The sequence below is a fragment of the Gobio gobio genome (assembly GCF_949357685.1).
Source record: "Gobio gobio genome assembly, chromosome: 2".
Taxonomy (NCBI): domain Eukaryota; kingdom Metazoa; phylum Chordata; class Actinopteri; order Cypriniformes; family Gobionidae; genus Gobio; species Gobio gobio.
The window spans coordinates 38688487-38704240 of record NC_137098.1 but is presented as its reverse complement, the minus strand read 5'-3'; the positions used below and the strand labels follow the sequence as shown (position 1 = coordinate 38704240).

The 15754-nt window shown below is 38.3% G+C and overlaps 1 protein-coding gene across 2 annotated transcripts; it reads right to left on the bottom strand.

Moving 5' to 3' along the window:
- Positions 1-1637: 1637 nt before the first annotated feature.
- Positions 1638-15255, bottom strand: dnaja2a (DnaJ heat shock protein family (Hsp40) member A2a). Of its 2 annotated transcripts, none has more exons than XM_079810944.1 (10): positions 14983-15255; positions 13395-13512; positions 12436-12495; positions 11651-11877; positions 11345-11425; positions 8894-9027; positions 8590-8786; positions 3830-3974; positions 3616-3743; positions 1638-2989 (listed from the first exon to the last, which is right to left on the bottom strand). In XM_079810944.1, exons 2-10 carry the CDS (start codon positions 13470-13472, stop codon positions 2801-2803), a joined length of 1239 nt encoding a protein of 412 aa, XP_079667070.1. In that variant the 5' UTR covers positions 13473-13512; positions 14983-15255; the 3' UTR covers positions 1638-2800. The 2 variants fall into 2 exon arrangements, with proteins under 2 accessions (XP_079667070.1, XP_079667069.1); XM_079810943.1 differs by lacking the exon at positions 14983-15255 and adding an exon at positions 13715-13840.
- Positions 15256-15754: the final 499 nt, after the last annotated feature.

Sequence of the window (15754 nt, the reverse complement as noted above, 5' to 3'; positions counted from 1 at the left end):
AGTTTGAAAACCACAGCACGTGACATTCCTGGCCAATCGAGATCTTTTCTGTAGTTCTAGGTCACAGGTGTTTCCTAAACTTCTCTGCTTTCACTGTCACTTTCAGATATAATCCACCTAAGTAACAATTGACCTTTAGTGGTTACTTGTCGTCTCGTACTCTACTTTATTATTTTGCACGCGGCCCAGTCAACAGTAAGCACATGAACACAACACATTTCAGTGTAAGAGACACCTTTAAGACACCTTTGCCATCTTAAACGCCTTTCATAATCATGTTAGAACAAATGAACGCCAATAATGAAGTGCTGATAATATTGGTAAACACTGGATATTTTATTGTGCATTTTTAATCTGTGAACTGTATAATTGGGTGTTTTGCATATTAAAATTACACGTGAGGAATTGTTTGGAAAACTTCCGACGTTATCTCGTCACATACTTGAAACATTTGCCAACGATGTGAAACATTTATGCGTTTTTAAATAATTTTAATTTGTGGCCAATAAAGTTTTAAGTACTGCACAGTTATACGTGACATGGTGGATGACATGCCGAATGAAAGTACCATTGGTTGTAACACACGTTCGTTTATTCATAGTTCATCCCTTTTAATAAGAGAAAAACGTATACAATGTCATTTGCAGTGTCATGTTTTTAATTAGACAAACGAAAAGATTATATTCAGGATTACAGCGAATGGTTTTGATCAAAACGATAACAAAAGCAGCTTTAAACGCATTAGCCCCATAAATGCCGAAGCAAAGGAAAGAACAGCAGCTTTCTTAGGATCACAAGGCAGGCAATGCAAAGACTTTTCCCACAACTTGGCACTTCAAAACGTCTGTAGCAACTCATAATGTAATAAGTATTACCGGTACATTATTATTGTAATAAAATGTTCATAATGCAATAATTTGTTCAAAATATTAAATCTTGAGCTCATAATGTTATATTTTTTACAGAAAACGATTACATTATCAACTCACCAAAACGTGTCATATTTTCATTATCGTAATAGCTTTTAAAACATAAAAATTGTAGTATTACCATTTTTATAAATATAAATCCAAGTCTTAACCTGCCTACATAACTAACCATATTACTGATACTGCTACTATTCTTATTACTATTTCTACTTCTAGTATACATATAGTATACTTACTGTTAAACGAAACAAAAAAACAAACCGTATCAATATACCAATGAGGTGTGTGTGTGTGTAGGTATGTGGATTATGAGGAGACTTTCTATGTCCTTGTAAACCAAATGTCTTAAAGGTCCCATGATGTGGATTTTTATATTATGTTTCCTGAGGTGTACCTACTTATATTGTTAGTATGATTTTTACAGTATAAATTATTACACCTATGGAGAGTCCACGTGAACTGCATATCCAAGGAATGTGTGTGTTGAAAAATTCAGTACAACACACAAAATTGTTGGGTTTTGAAACAAAAGAACAAAAAAAGATAAATAACTTTTACACCTTTACACTACTACTACTAGTAGTAATAGTAGCAGTATCAGACTGTAAAGGGATATTCATATTTTTTTGTTTTGTTTTAAAACCTATTACAATAATGAATATTACATGTTTTGGTGAGTTTATGTAAATAAGATTACGTTGAGGAAATTACATTCTGAACATTTTATTACAACAATAATGTAATTACTACATTATGAGTTGCTACGTCTAGTAATCCTCAGGCATCTCCATAGTTTTGTTGCTCGTATTTACTACAACATAATGCGCACGTCGGTGGGCGGGGCTAAAGAGGCAATGATGTAGAAATAGGCGTGTATCATCTTCTGCAGACTACAGGTCTTTCGTAGCACGAGTACGTAATTCATGAATGCTATGTTAAGTTTAAAGTTCGAGTCAAAAGTAACTGCAAACACCAGGAAATGATTTAAGCACCAAATAAAGCAAAGACTTTGATTATTTTGAGGAGATATTGAAAGACATTTTATTCAACAACTCAAACTTTTTCACAGAAGATAAGCCTAAAGGTGCCGTCTCCTCCACTCATTTGTGTATGATGTCTCTTTCTCTTGACAGACGTTTCAATCAGTGAAGGAGCAAAATGTTCAACATGCACCTGGATAGCTGACAATAGGCAACTGATTTTATTTCAACTATTTCAAAACATAAAACACACTCAATTTTGACAGCAGCTGATACAAAGCTTAAATGACAATCGCTTATTTTATACATGTTATAGTCTCTTGTTCCAATTCTTAAAATATCAAAGAAAGGAAAAAAAAAAAAAAAAAAAATCTACAAATAAAACAAAGTGGTAAAAATTGCGCACAGATACAAACAAACCTAAAAAAAAATATGGATTGGTGATAAAGTCCCATGATGGCATTTCTATTTCTTTTTTGTTTGTTTTAGGATCTCTCAACTCCTCTCCCATCAGGTCACGGCTCTCCATCAAAAGTCTCAAGTCCAGGGCCAAAACTGCATTTTATGGTTTGATTTAAACTTGTGAATACTATGACAAAAAAAATGCAAGTTACACACGGAGTACGAATCAATTACCCTTTTCTCTCTGAAGTGGGGTTGCCTCTAGAGGGCCGCAGGGAGAGGAGGAGGGGGCAAGAAAGGGTTACTAGATGCGGGATCATCTGTGCGTTTACTACAAGGGAATCAGGTGGTCAGGAATGGCTGTACGTAATTCTCGTCATTTAAGGCAGCCCCGAATCAGATTATAAACACCTGTTTATTGTGCAACTAGAACATTTTTTTTTTAATCCTCACTGTTGGAGCCGAACAAGTTATTTGCTGTAGTCGGGTTTACTGATGGGCACACTGCACGCCAGGCCCGTGATGTCCTCCTTCTTCATCGGAGCTGTCGTTGTACGCTTCACGGCGGTGACCACCAGAGGAGCTCTGGCTCATGTCGAACTCCTGCAGGTCCACCTCCTCTGCGTCTCCAGAGATGACTGGCGCGTCGGCCCGTGTAGGCAGCAAGTCCTCTAACTCCTGTAAAAACAGGAGAAACATATCAGGGGTAAGAAAACTGTATTTAAACGCACTCATTTTCAAAAGTTAGGGTTCAGTAAGATTCATGTTTTTGAAGGCTGCCTTTATTGTAGGGCTGTCACAATTCCTCGATTAAATTGGAGTACTCCATTGAAAAGATCCTTGACTGCAAATTTACCCGTGTAACATTACAAGAATTGTAATTTACACTGACAAGAATCCATGAACCGCAATATTAGACTGTTTAAAGCCGCATGATGTATTAAAACCTTACTATCGCATAGTGCTATTGTGAATTCACAATTAAATATGTATATGAAACCCACAGGGTATACATTTGAGCGGAGCACGTCTCAATCTCCATCTCTGCAAATGCTGAGAGTTTGGGTTTCCATTGTAAAATTTTATTTATTCCCATCGTGTGTAAAGCTACATTTTCAGTCTTGATCCTTCTAATGTGATTTGCTGCTCAAAAAACATTTATCAATGTTGAAAACATTCATGCTGCTTATTTTGTCTTTTATTTAAATAATCCTTGCTCAATTTCCTTCCAAAAAAAAAAAAAAAATCCTTCTGACCCAACTTTGACCAGTAAAATATAGTTTTTGATGCAGGTTGTGTCTTACCGTCAGCTTCTCTGGGCTCAGCCAATTGTTGTCTGGGAACTGCACGTCAAACTTGATGAACAGGTCACCCTTCTCGAAGGGGTTACGGTACTGTGGCATACCCTCTCCTCTAACAACTCTGACTGAACCTGCAAAAGGACAGTACAGTTTTCAGACAAAATATTAAAATCACTTCAAAATCAGATGCTACAAAACTCATTTCGAGAGGACTCACCTGGCTCAATGACTTTGCCAGCTGGGTATTTCACAACAATCTGTCTACCATCTAAGTGCTTCAATGTGAAATGGAACCCACAAAGTGCTTCAACAAGGCCGATCTTATGGGTCATGTGCAAGTCGTTACCCTCTCTTCTGTATGTCTGTTGAAAGAGGTTTAAAAGATTTAGCCATCTGATATGTTCAGTCAGTAAAAAAACAAAAACAAACTTGTGATATCCCATATTAGTCAAAAGTCAGACATGGTTCTTCCATCACAGCAGACCTTGTACACACTTGAGGCATGTGAGGGTGGATAAGAAGCTGTAAAGCAGCATGTTCATGACACACTGTCACTGCAATCTGCTTGACGTCCCTTCAGCAATTCAGCAGTTAAGAGGCCGGCAGCACTAAAGCCAGATCATTTGTATGGCTGAACTGCAGCGCTAGAGAATGCGTTTGTGGTGACTTGCTGATAATTAAACTTAATGAGCCTTAGGGCTACTTGAGCTCTAAACAACCCAAGCAACTTTTTTTCAGCCGTTTTGAAAACAGCTCTCAGAAGTAAGACACATTTTGTGCATTCCTAATATGAATATTGCTCATATACTTGTTCATTCCCCTTGTGCATTTAAGACCCTGATATACTTCAAGCAAAATTGAAGAATGAATTGGTGATATTTAGAACAAAACCAGGCCAAAACAAAGTTTGTTTGGAGTTCAAATTAGCTTGCCAAAGCCAGCTCTCTGGAAAAGTTGGCTCTGGCTGCTAAAAACCTTTGTACTACCATTATGCCGATTGCATATACGCAGGCGAGCAGTAGAATTCCATTTTTTCTGTTCAGCCTAGTGATGCACCGATCGACCTGCATGCTTGGCCTGGACCGGTGACTGGCCAGTCAGTCTCACATTTTTACGATCCCAAGCCAGTCCGTTTTTTTTGCCAGCGGCACAGACAATAACATCAGTTGCGCATTCTCTCTGACTCGTCCTTCTCTCACTCACTGTCGCATTAAACGCAGAGCAAGTAAAGCAGAGTTATAGTTTCAGCTGCGAAGTGTCTCTGAATAAAGCCACAGATATACACGCATGTATAGCAGGCTGATCAGAGGTCTGTATAAAATGTGTTTGAACTGGTTGAGAATAGCGTTGTTCGAGAATCTGGCGAGGGCGCATCTGCAGAGAACGACGAAAGGCTGTAAAAGGAAAGGTTGTGTGGAAAGCCCTTATATGGAGATGGTTTGGGTGTGTTTTACATTGGAATACCCCAAATTCATTAGAAGTGTTCATAAACCTGTTGTCCAACAAAATACATTTATTAAAGGAAAACTCAGGTGAAAAATGAACCTAGGGGTAATTTAACACATGGTTACCGAGTAGATCGTTCTCTGCGATGCGTTTTCATTAAAATCGAATGTAAAAGTTTTAGCTCTAAAAACCAGAGATGTATAAAGTACTAGAGACACAGACTTGAGTAAAAGTACAAGTTCCTTATCAAAAAAGTGACTTGAGTAGAAGTTAGTGCTCTTTAAGCACCACACTTAAGTAGAAGTACTAAAGTATTCAACATTTTTTGTACTTAAGTATTGCAAGTAGTTTATTTTAAAATGTACTACTCAAGTACTGAAAGTAAAAGTACAAGTATTGTGTTATGTAGTTATTAAAGAAAGTAGTCAAAAGTTTGAACATCCTATTGTTTTTATTATTTCAAATGATTAACCTAAAGGACAATCACAATGTTGGTAGGTAATTTTTCTACACATTGCCATATAAATAACCTGAAAATACTATAGTTCATTAAGATTAAATCTTACCAACCACTCTTACTAAAAATAAAATGGGGTAAGCACACTTATATTCTCATTTTAAGAGGTGTTCTGAGTAAATTATTTGTTTGTAACACTTTATAATATGGTTTGATTTGTTAACATTACATTAGTTAATGTATTAGACTAATAACTAACATGAACTAACCATGATCAATACATTTTTTACTGCATTTATTAATTTTTGTTAATCTTAGTTAATAAAAATACAGCTGTTCATTGTATATGTTACTTCACAGTGCACATTAACTATGTAAACAAATAGAGAGCAATTTGAGCGCAAGACGCTCGTGTTGTTTTAAAGACAGTGAATGCGCGCGTGCGCAGGGCTCTCTCTCGCTCTCGCGCTCTCTCACAGCCACGGCACGATCACTTGAAGTTGAAGGGGTGGAAGGTGGTGTTTTTGGTTTGTCCATCTTTTAAGCTGATCAAAAGGCAGAACGGAAGCACGCGCAGTCTTCTTAATAGCTTGATTCAGCTTCATCAAACCTGCCATCTACCGTTCTGGCAGTGGTAATGTGGGTTTGGAATGGAATGAAGGAGACACAATAGCACAGAGCGGATCATGTGCGAGTCGGCACTAACCAGAAAATGTGTCGGACCCATTTGAATTCTATACATAATGCTACATTTTAAAGTGACATGGAAGAACTGTGGCTTTAAAGAGCTCAACGGCCAAGCTGTGATATAAATGTAACGCTATTGGCCATTTTAAAAGAGGGGAGGAGCGGTTTGTTATGTCCTGCCCTGCCTTCTTGTTTCAGTGAATTACATCAACACATTGAATAATGCAGCATGTTAAAGCACTTCAGTGGTCCTTTAAAGGGTAACTAAACCCCTGCTCAGAGCTTAACTCCACCCACTGGCAATTTTCAAAAAATGCTGGAAAAGTGGGCAGAGCCCGGCGGACACAGAGGGGACGAACCGAGGGCGGGGCTGAGCGGAGGGCGTGCACCTGAGACCCGCAGTGACGGGTTGATTGACAGCTGTCAGACTCGCGAGTCGCAAAGATGGAGAATGACTGGAGTGACGCCAGCTTTGCAACAGAGCGGTCATTTCTCCTACCTTCACCTGAAGTGGAGGAGGGTGGATTGTCTGTAGACATAAACCCGGAGCCTTATCAATGCGAGCCGCTGCTCAAACTGCGTTAACTCCCGATGCCGACGATGCTAGTGAAGCAGCCGCGCAAGAGAACTGACCTAATCTATCTGCGTCCGCGGCAACCACTTGCGTGTCAGGGTTTGAAAGCGCGTCTCATGCATGAAAATTATCTGTACACATGACGGGCGGCAATAAAATCGCAAGAAAAGCCTGACGTGTACTGACAACTTCTTTATTTAACCGTATTTTCTTCAATTGTTAAAGCAAGTGTCAAGTGAGTTTCATTCATAATGTTTCTACTTCATGTAATATGACAGTTCATACTGGAGTAAAGCCGTTCTCATCATGTGATTGGGGGAAACATTTCTGAGGGCGTGGTGAGCTCGTGCTAGGGGCGCGGATAGTGAGCCGTTGGAGGTACCATCCTACGTCACGATGTACCACAACGTCCAATAGGAAAATTCAACTGCAGTAGCCACCGTTCAACCTTAAGAGGGCAGCACTTTGGCGGTTTTACACCATATTTTATAGAATTAAAACACTTTATACTCAAATGTCAAAACATTTACTCGAATCAATGAACAGCATTAATAAAGCCCCAGTATTACAGATCATTAACTAAAAAAAGTTGGTTTAGGGTTTAGTTACCCTTTAAAACATCCGAAGCGATCACAGGGTTTTTCCTACATTGAAACTTTTTTGGCGGCCGCCAAAACAATTCATTGTCCCGCCAAAGCCTTATTTGATGAGTTATTGTGATTTATGAGTGATGTAGAACAGATGACTGCTGCACTTGTTATGTGAGTGACAAAGAGAACAAGGAGAGCTCCTCCCCGCACGCACTCTCTCGGTCTTCAAAATAAGCACTGTCTTAGCTCTCTCTTATTTCACATATTAATCCAAATCAAAAGGTCGGAAGACCAAATCCATATTGCACGTGGCACATTCTGACAATTTTTTACCGCTGGGTGTGAATTACGCTAAAAAAATAAAAAAAAAAAAAAACGTTGACTCTTCTCTGACCAGCTGACAAACCATTTTTTCAATAAACGGGAAACAAATCCTATCCAGTCATGAAGTGTTTTCTGTGTGTTGACAAATCTTTGTTCTAACAGATGGGATTCCCACACAGCGCGTCTGCTAATGTCCGATTCACGACCTAATGACTCCTTTGAACCGAATCACTTTAAAAGGACTGATCTGTCCAACACTGAACCCATGAATCAGTTTAATCATTTACTCAGAACCAGGATTTTTCCTGGGTCAAAAATGGTCTTCGGTGGTGGCTGATGGACACGGACGGACACTCGCTAAATTGTGAACACAAGTGTTATTTTTCACTTAGGCCTAATTACTACATTTCTGTACCTGAATACTACAGTTATAGTACTTAATTAATTTTGAAATATTGCATTTATCTATGCTTGTAATTATTAGTGTATTTGTTGAAACTGAAAACAGAATGTGAAAATTTAAATTTTTTTTTTTTTTTTTTTTTTTTTTTAAAGCTGAGTGTTTCTGTCAGCGCATTGTCAGTCTGTTGATGTGGTATTTTATTGCTCTTGATGGACATTTAAATGTTTTTTTACATTTTCTTTTTTTTTTTTTCATAATCATGGATGCGTTTCAATTGTGTGGTTTTATTTACATTACACTTTATTATCTGTGGGCAATTTTGATTGTTATTTGTGATAACTAATTACATTTTAATCTTGGGTGGCCACCTGAAAATCTGGCAGATGAAAAGGAGCCTGCTAACTCCGTTTCTGACTGTACATGAATTAGCACTGTCCTCAAATAAAAAAAGATAAAAACAATAGTTTCTGAAATTTATGAAAGATCATTGAAATACCTCATGCTCCTTTTCCTGCAGGACCAGGACAATGTCTCCAGGTTCTAATCCAGGTGCCTGGTCAGCCTCACCGCCGAAGGTGATCTTCTGTCCGTGCTTCATACCTTTATCCACATGCACCTCCAGAATCTTCACTTCTTTAATCACCTTCTTCCCCTCACACTTTTTGCAGCGGTCTTTCTCACTGATCACCTCACCTGTATCATGAAGAAACCATTAGTAAACCTTCTGTCTTCATGAACACGCTGGCGGACAATCACAACTCAGTAATACCAATGGTCAGTTTAGATTCAGACTCCCTTACCTTCACCATTACAGTCAGTGCATACTGACTGCATCTGTTGCACCATACCAGGAGCCAGCTGTCTGATCATAATGCGCATACCACGCCCCCTGCAGGCTGTACACTTCTGGACCGCACCAGACTTCCCGCCTTGACTGAGATGACAAAAAACAGCCTCAGTTTCACAAAGACTTCAACACATGACTTAAGCTAAGGCAGTGTTTCTCAAACTTTTTCTGCCATTCCCCACTCTGGAGGTAGTGAAGGGTTCCGAGCCCCACCTGTCCCCAATCGCCCCAACAAAGTTTTTCCAAACTATCAGTATCAGCATTTATGATGGCCGGTAAATTAATATTTGACAAAATTATAAAAATGGATGAAACACCGCTCAACCACATTATGAGTGTTGGTGTTTTATAGTTAATACATTTTATTTATCAGAACTTTAATATATTTTTATGTTCCTCTGTTCTGTTTTGACCATAAAACAAGTTTATTTTTAAACTGCATTATCACATTTTAGAGAGGCTGAGGGATCATGAATAACTAATGTAAGGGAAATCTATATGCGTTTCTGTGTGTGTGTGTGTGTGTGTGTATACACACACACATGCCGATTTATCAGACGAACTTGACAAACTTGCTTACCATGTCATCAAATCTAATAATCGAATTCTCAAATATGTGCAAGTGAGTGTGTTTTGCCATTTAAAAACCTTCATAAATTATCTTGATTTTGATCTATAACGTGAGATGGGCACCTATGTTTGTTTGCATCGCAGTTCAGAGAGTCCTGTCAGTCGGATTCGCGTGAATTTATCAGTTTCTCCCGAAATACATGCAAGTAAGTGACCGGTGAACTGGGAGAAGAATATAGTAAACTTTTTAGTTACCTATACGTGTATCTGATATGAATAAAACGTTGGCAAATTATTTTTGAATGGATTGTTATTGCTGCTTCTAGTGACACCAGTGTGTAGGCCTATTTTACAAACTCTAAATGTATTGTTTTACTAGTAGGCCTACTTATGTGTATTTAAATGTTTGAAACCTAAAATAAACATTATGTGGTTGAAAACAATGCATGATATGTCAAGTCACCTTTATTTAGCGCTTTTTACAACACGGATTGCTTCAAAGCTTTAGTGATAATCGTAAATAGGCTACATTTTGCTTTAGAATAAAAGCTAAAGTAGGTTTTTTTATTATTATTATTATCAAGCACTGAGCGAGTGCTTTTATTATCAAGCACTGAGGCCCTAGCCCGGCCTGTGTCCGACAGCTTATCAAAATTCAGCCCGAGTCCGACTGAAGCCCGTGTTTTAATTTCTCTTCTATTTTTTATCCTCCCTATTAGGCCTACACATTGTTGCAGCCATTAAAATAGTTCGGTTTTGTTTTTAATGTCAAAGTAGTTACATTTCGTTTAGTTTCTTTATTAAGTTAATTTAGAAAAATGTTTGAAGCATTTAATTGTTAGTTAATTATTATTATTTTTTTTTTGTAACGACCAAGCGTCCAGCAGCCAACAGTGAGTTAACCACATGTTTGATTAATTTAGCCTCTCAAATCAACACTGGACTTGTCTCTTGCTTATAATAAAATCCATAGATATAAAACATTTCAAGCATCACAATGTTAATTTAAACGTTTAGCCTAAAAAAGGCTAAAAAAAACAAACAAAAAACATGCTGTTTGTCCTATCCTTACACCCATCAACAAAATTATTATAAATCCGATCTTCAATTCCCGGTCTGAGCTATATGCACATTTAACGGAGTTCACGTCAACGAAAGCAACAGATATGAGCTGCGTAATATCAGCTCCTTTCAAGATCAAAGACCGCAATATGAGAGAGCGACCTGAGCACTGGTAAGAGCATTTAGTCTCAATCGTTTTAATTAAGATGATTGTGTTTTTGAGCATCTAAGACGTAGCCTATTTTCAGTTTCACTTGCGGCCGTTTGCGTGTTGGCTTGCTTTACTCATTTGTGGCGATGCGTTGCATAGCGCCAGCCCCGCGCCACTCTAAACACTATGCGAGCCGTCTTGACAGTCGCGGTGTCATGGTCTCATGTTGTTTCCACCAGCGCAGCACATCTCATGTGCACCGAAATAAAAATCCCACATGTGGGACCGCTCAAAAGGGTAATAAAGATGGGCTCAAAAATTACCACATTTCCCCCAGTTTGTCGCGCCCCACCTGTCATGTCTATTCCCCACCAGTGGGGCGCGCCCCACACTTTGAGTAACGCTGAGCTATGGGAAGGTTTCAAATTCTTTAAAAGCCTTTGTCATCTGTACAGCTCAGACTGATCTAAAAATCCAGTAACTCATGAGACTCATAAAATGCAGGAGCTTATTGAACTGATTGGGTGTGGTGGGATAAAAAAAAAAAAAAACTGAGACGCTCATTACAAATCTTTCTCCCTAATTGTCATGAAAACACCCATAAAATGAAAACGTACTCACCCATTACAAGTGCTACACAGAACATTCTTGCTCAGTTGTAATTTGGTTGTTTTTCCATTGTACAAGTCTTCAAGAGACACCCTATGGGGGGGAGGAAAGGGTGAGAAACTCTTCCAGAACATTACAAGAGCAGCTTAAAAACTGAGATTGGAAACCCGCCAAAAAAACTTAATGACATATTTAAAGCATCTTAAGATGCCATGTGCAACAGTGAGGAGGAAATGGACGAGGTCAATGTGACTGTTTAAGGACAGCAGGATTTATACATGGATCGCTAAAAAGTGGAAGTCCTGTGATTTCACTTACTTCAGGGGGTGGACCATATCTTCCCCTCTCCGCCGCCCTCCGTTCCTGCTCCGACCCTGTCCACCCATGAAGCCAAAGAGACCGCCGCCGAAAATATGGGAAAAGATGTCATCCATCCCACTTCCTCCACAGCCACCTTCTCGCAGACCCTGTTCCCCATAACGGTCGTACAATTCCTTCTTCTCTGGGGTAGTTAGTACTTCATACGCAAAGCTAATCTCTTTAAACTGAAAAGAAAAAAGATAAAACCTTTGAATAAAGGCATTAAGTGGATTACTGCTTTAAATGGATAGTTCACCCAAAAGTTTACTCATCCATCCAAACCCACAAGACTTTTGTTCATCTTTGAAACAAGACATTTTAATGCAAGATATCTGGCCTTTCGTTGAAAGTCCACTCCACCAAAACTTGATGCTCCAAAAACTTCATAACATTGTAAAAGAAATCCATATCCAAGCAGTTCAATGAGGTTTGCCCTCACGTGTCAATCTGCTTAGTGTTTCAATCTAATAAAATTTCAATCAGTTCGTCATCTAAAGCCAAAATGTTTCTTCAGAAGACACTCACTAGACAACTTAATTTGTGTTTGAAAGATAAACAAAGATGATATTTCAGCATTTCTCAATTGACCTCAAATGTATGTACAAAATGATCAATCCCTCCACAACAAACTCATTTAACAGCGTTTTAGCTTTCTACATGTCGTTTTATATGAATGTGCACTATTTTTGGGTAAAAGTGTTATATGGTAGTTATATGATAAAATATCATATAACTATTCTTACCTTGTCTCCAGCATTTGGATTTTTGTCAGGGTGATATTCCTTTGCTAATTTGCGATAAGCCTGAAATACATTAAACGTTTCAGAAGGTTAGTTTCACTTCAGGAAGCATAAATGAAGCAACATCCCGTATTTAAACAAATATCTTTGCAAAAGGAACATGAATGAAAAGTAAAACGAGTTACACCTGCCTGAACGTCCTAGCAAATATCTCTCGAGATTTTAGCATATGATTCAAGAACGACGACTACGGAGTTTCGGTTTGTGCGTCACGTTTAAATGAAGCCGATCAGCCTTCAACAGCGCAAATTATCATAATCCAAAACAACAAACTAGTGAGCTGTAACTACTGACGCTCGTCATGTAACAGATCATTACAGTCGGTTTGGCGTTTTTATCTAACGTTACTCTTTATCTACTCGGAGCAGAAATCCCTCTGCGTCAAAACATAGCATGACTAACGTTAATTGCGATAAACAACGAATATAAAATAACCACAGGACAATTATACGTGTCAGTTCTCATTTGGTTTGTAATAAAGCAGTTGTACATGTGACCTCGTTGGCATTATGACACATGTAACGTTAAAGGGGAAAAACCCAGAGTCAAGGCCTGCACACCGGCCACACGGTGATCTGATGCTAACTGTGTTTAAAGCCGCTACATGACGATATACACTGACTGTGTTTAATGTTTAAGTCCACGACAAAAGTCAAACATATACATACGTAAACGGATAGATAGAGAGACAGCGGGTGGGCTTGATTAAACCCCACAACAACACTCCATCTCGTCGGTTTAGTCTGACGAACTGGTAACTATAGACACTAGGCCAAACTCACGACGAGCTTTAGCTCAGTGCTAATCCTCCTCTCCCTCTTCCTGATTTACACACACAACTCCGCACTCCGAAACAGCGCGAACTAGCACCGAAATTAAAGTCAAGACAAATAAACCCGTACCTTTTTCAGTTCGTTTTCGGAGGCCGAGGGGGAGACCCCGAGAATGTCGTATAGTTTGGTATCGGCGACGTTGGCCATGGCTGTGCGGAGTGAAGGACTATCTGCGGGAAGCGGAGAGCTGAAGAGAGACACCGGCCGGAAGCGTCAACTTTAACCTCTCCACACGCGCCTCCTCTCATTTACAGCACAAGCACATGTCATCATGGTGGAAATATTACTCACATCCTTTATATTGACATTAAGAAACTTTCTTTCAAACAATATTGTTTAAGTAATGCAATACCATCACTTTAGATAGTATATTCAGCTAAACCCCTTGCCTGTTTATTACACTGCTCCAAAACGCTGCCAAAGGCTTCTGCTTGTGTGGGAAAATTTTCTGAAATGTAAATCGTTTCGGGACAACAAGGTTTTTTTTGGCTTCCATATCTTCTTTCACCCCCCCCCCCCCCCCCCCCCCCCCCCCCCCCCCTAGCTGGCTTTCGGCGCCTTCGAAGCGCTGGTGTGGCTTTCATTTACTATTTATTTTTTAATTTAATTTTTTATAATTGATCATTATTATTATGTTGCGAGTAAAACTTAATTACAACACATCAAAAATAACAGTACGATACATAAACAGCCATTGATATGCTAAGTAGGCCTACAAAATTAATTATGACTTAACAAAAACACATTTCAAAATAAAAATGAGAACATGATAGTTAAACTGTAGGCTATTTAACACAGCCTATTTTCTAATATTATATAATTTTCTTATTGATGTTTTTTATGACTGTGCATTTTTGGCTCATTTGAGGAATTACACTCGCTCTCAGCCCCCTCTGTTGGCACAAAATAATCACTGCACGATTCACTTGTTTCTTCATATTCTAATTTATGATATAATTTTTCATATTTAAAACAATTCCATAGCATTAGTTCAGCTATTTTATGTTATGTTAATGCACGTAACACGTATTTTTAGCAGTGTAAAAATAGACAAGATTGTTCTGAAATAAAGCAAAAGAAAAAAAAGAAAAGAATAACGTTCTTTTATTTTTCTTTCCTTTATTTCAGAACAATCTTGTCTATTAATATTGATTATAAGAATTCTTCGATATTTAAAAGGTATATATGCGTGTGTTTTCTAAATATTCAATTTAAACAGTAAAACCATTGTAGGCTAAAACAATCATTGAAATACATTATATATTGTTCAATCCCAGGATAGGCCTACTATTTTCTAGTGGGAATTTATTGTTTCTCTCTTCTCCATACCTAACAGACCGTACAAAAATATCGGCATTATGAAAATTATTTGATTTTTACAGCGATACACCCATTCTCTGTCTGTTGCTTTTCGTAACATACAGTAGGTGAAAGTAGCCTAGTCAGTTATGAGGAAATTAAGATGACTGTCATGATGATTAGCCTATTAAATGAACTGAAGTCCGAGCCAGCATCCCGGCCACTGTAGCCTACCCCTAAACCGAGTGTCCAAACCACACACAATACGTTATCAGCGACATGACAATCACAGCTAACCAGGACATATTTTATATTTAATTATGCACTGCAGTTAATATCGGAATGAAATGTCACTTACACTGATTCGACACGTGATGGCAGCAAATGACCGTAGCAGACAAACACCCAGAACGTGATTTGGTTTGTGTGCTAAATATAATGCCACCCAAATATAACTTATATGTGGGTGGAATCATATAGCACAGAAACCAAATAAGTAATAAGCTATACCTTCAGGAGCCACTGCCGAATATTAAAACAGAATAGACAAAAACCAGAGAAGACAACTTTAGGCTAATAAGACGTACGCACACACCGTTCTCTTCTTCTTTGCTCGATCATTAACGTGAATAAAATAAGGGTGCTGGGTGTATTTTGGTGGACAAAGGAACACGAACACGTTATCTGTCACTATGGCTACAGGAGTTAATCGAGGCTATCATGAGTCAGAGAACAGATTTGACCCTTCAGTAAGCTCTGCCCCCTTGGTTACTGTTGACAAGCTTTACAGAACTTGAAATAAAGGATCAGACAGGATATTTTTCATATGGAATGAAATGTGACTGTATTTTTCAGGCTGGAATGAAATGTGAAATGAAGCATTTAAGAAAATAATTGTTTATTTACACAGAGATAAAACGGCAAATCACTTCAAATCAGAATTAAAGTCACCATGAAATCAAAATTGACCACTTTTTACATTTTAAATGGAATATTGCAGTAGGCTAATTATTATGAATGATTTTCAGTGCACATCCTTATTTTTTTAAATTCATGCGACATGATAATCTTTAATCAAAATAATTTTCCCTCCTCCTTGCAGCAACTCTTCTCTGATGCGTGTTTTCTTG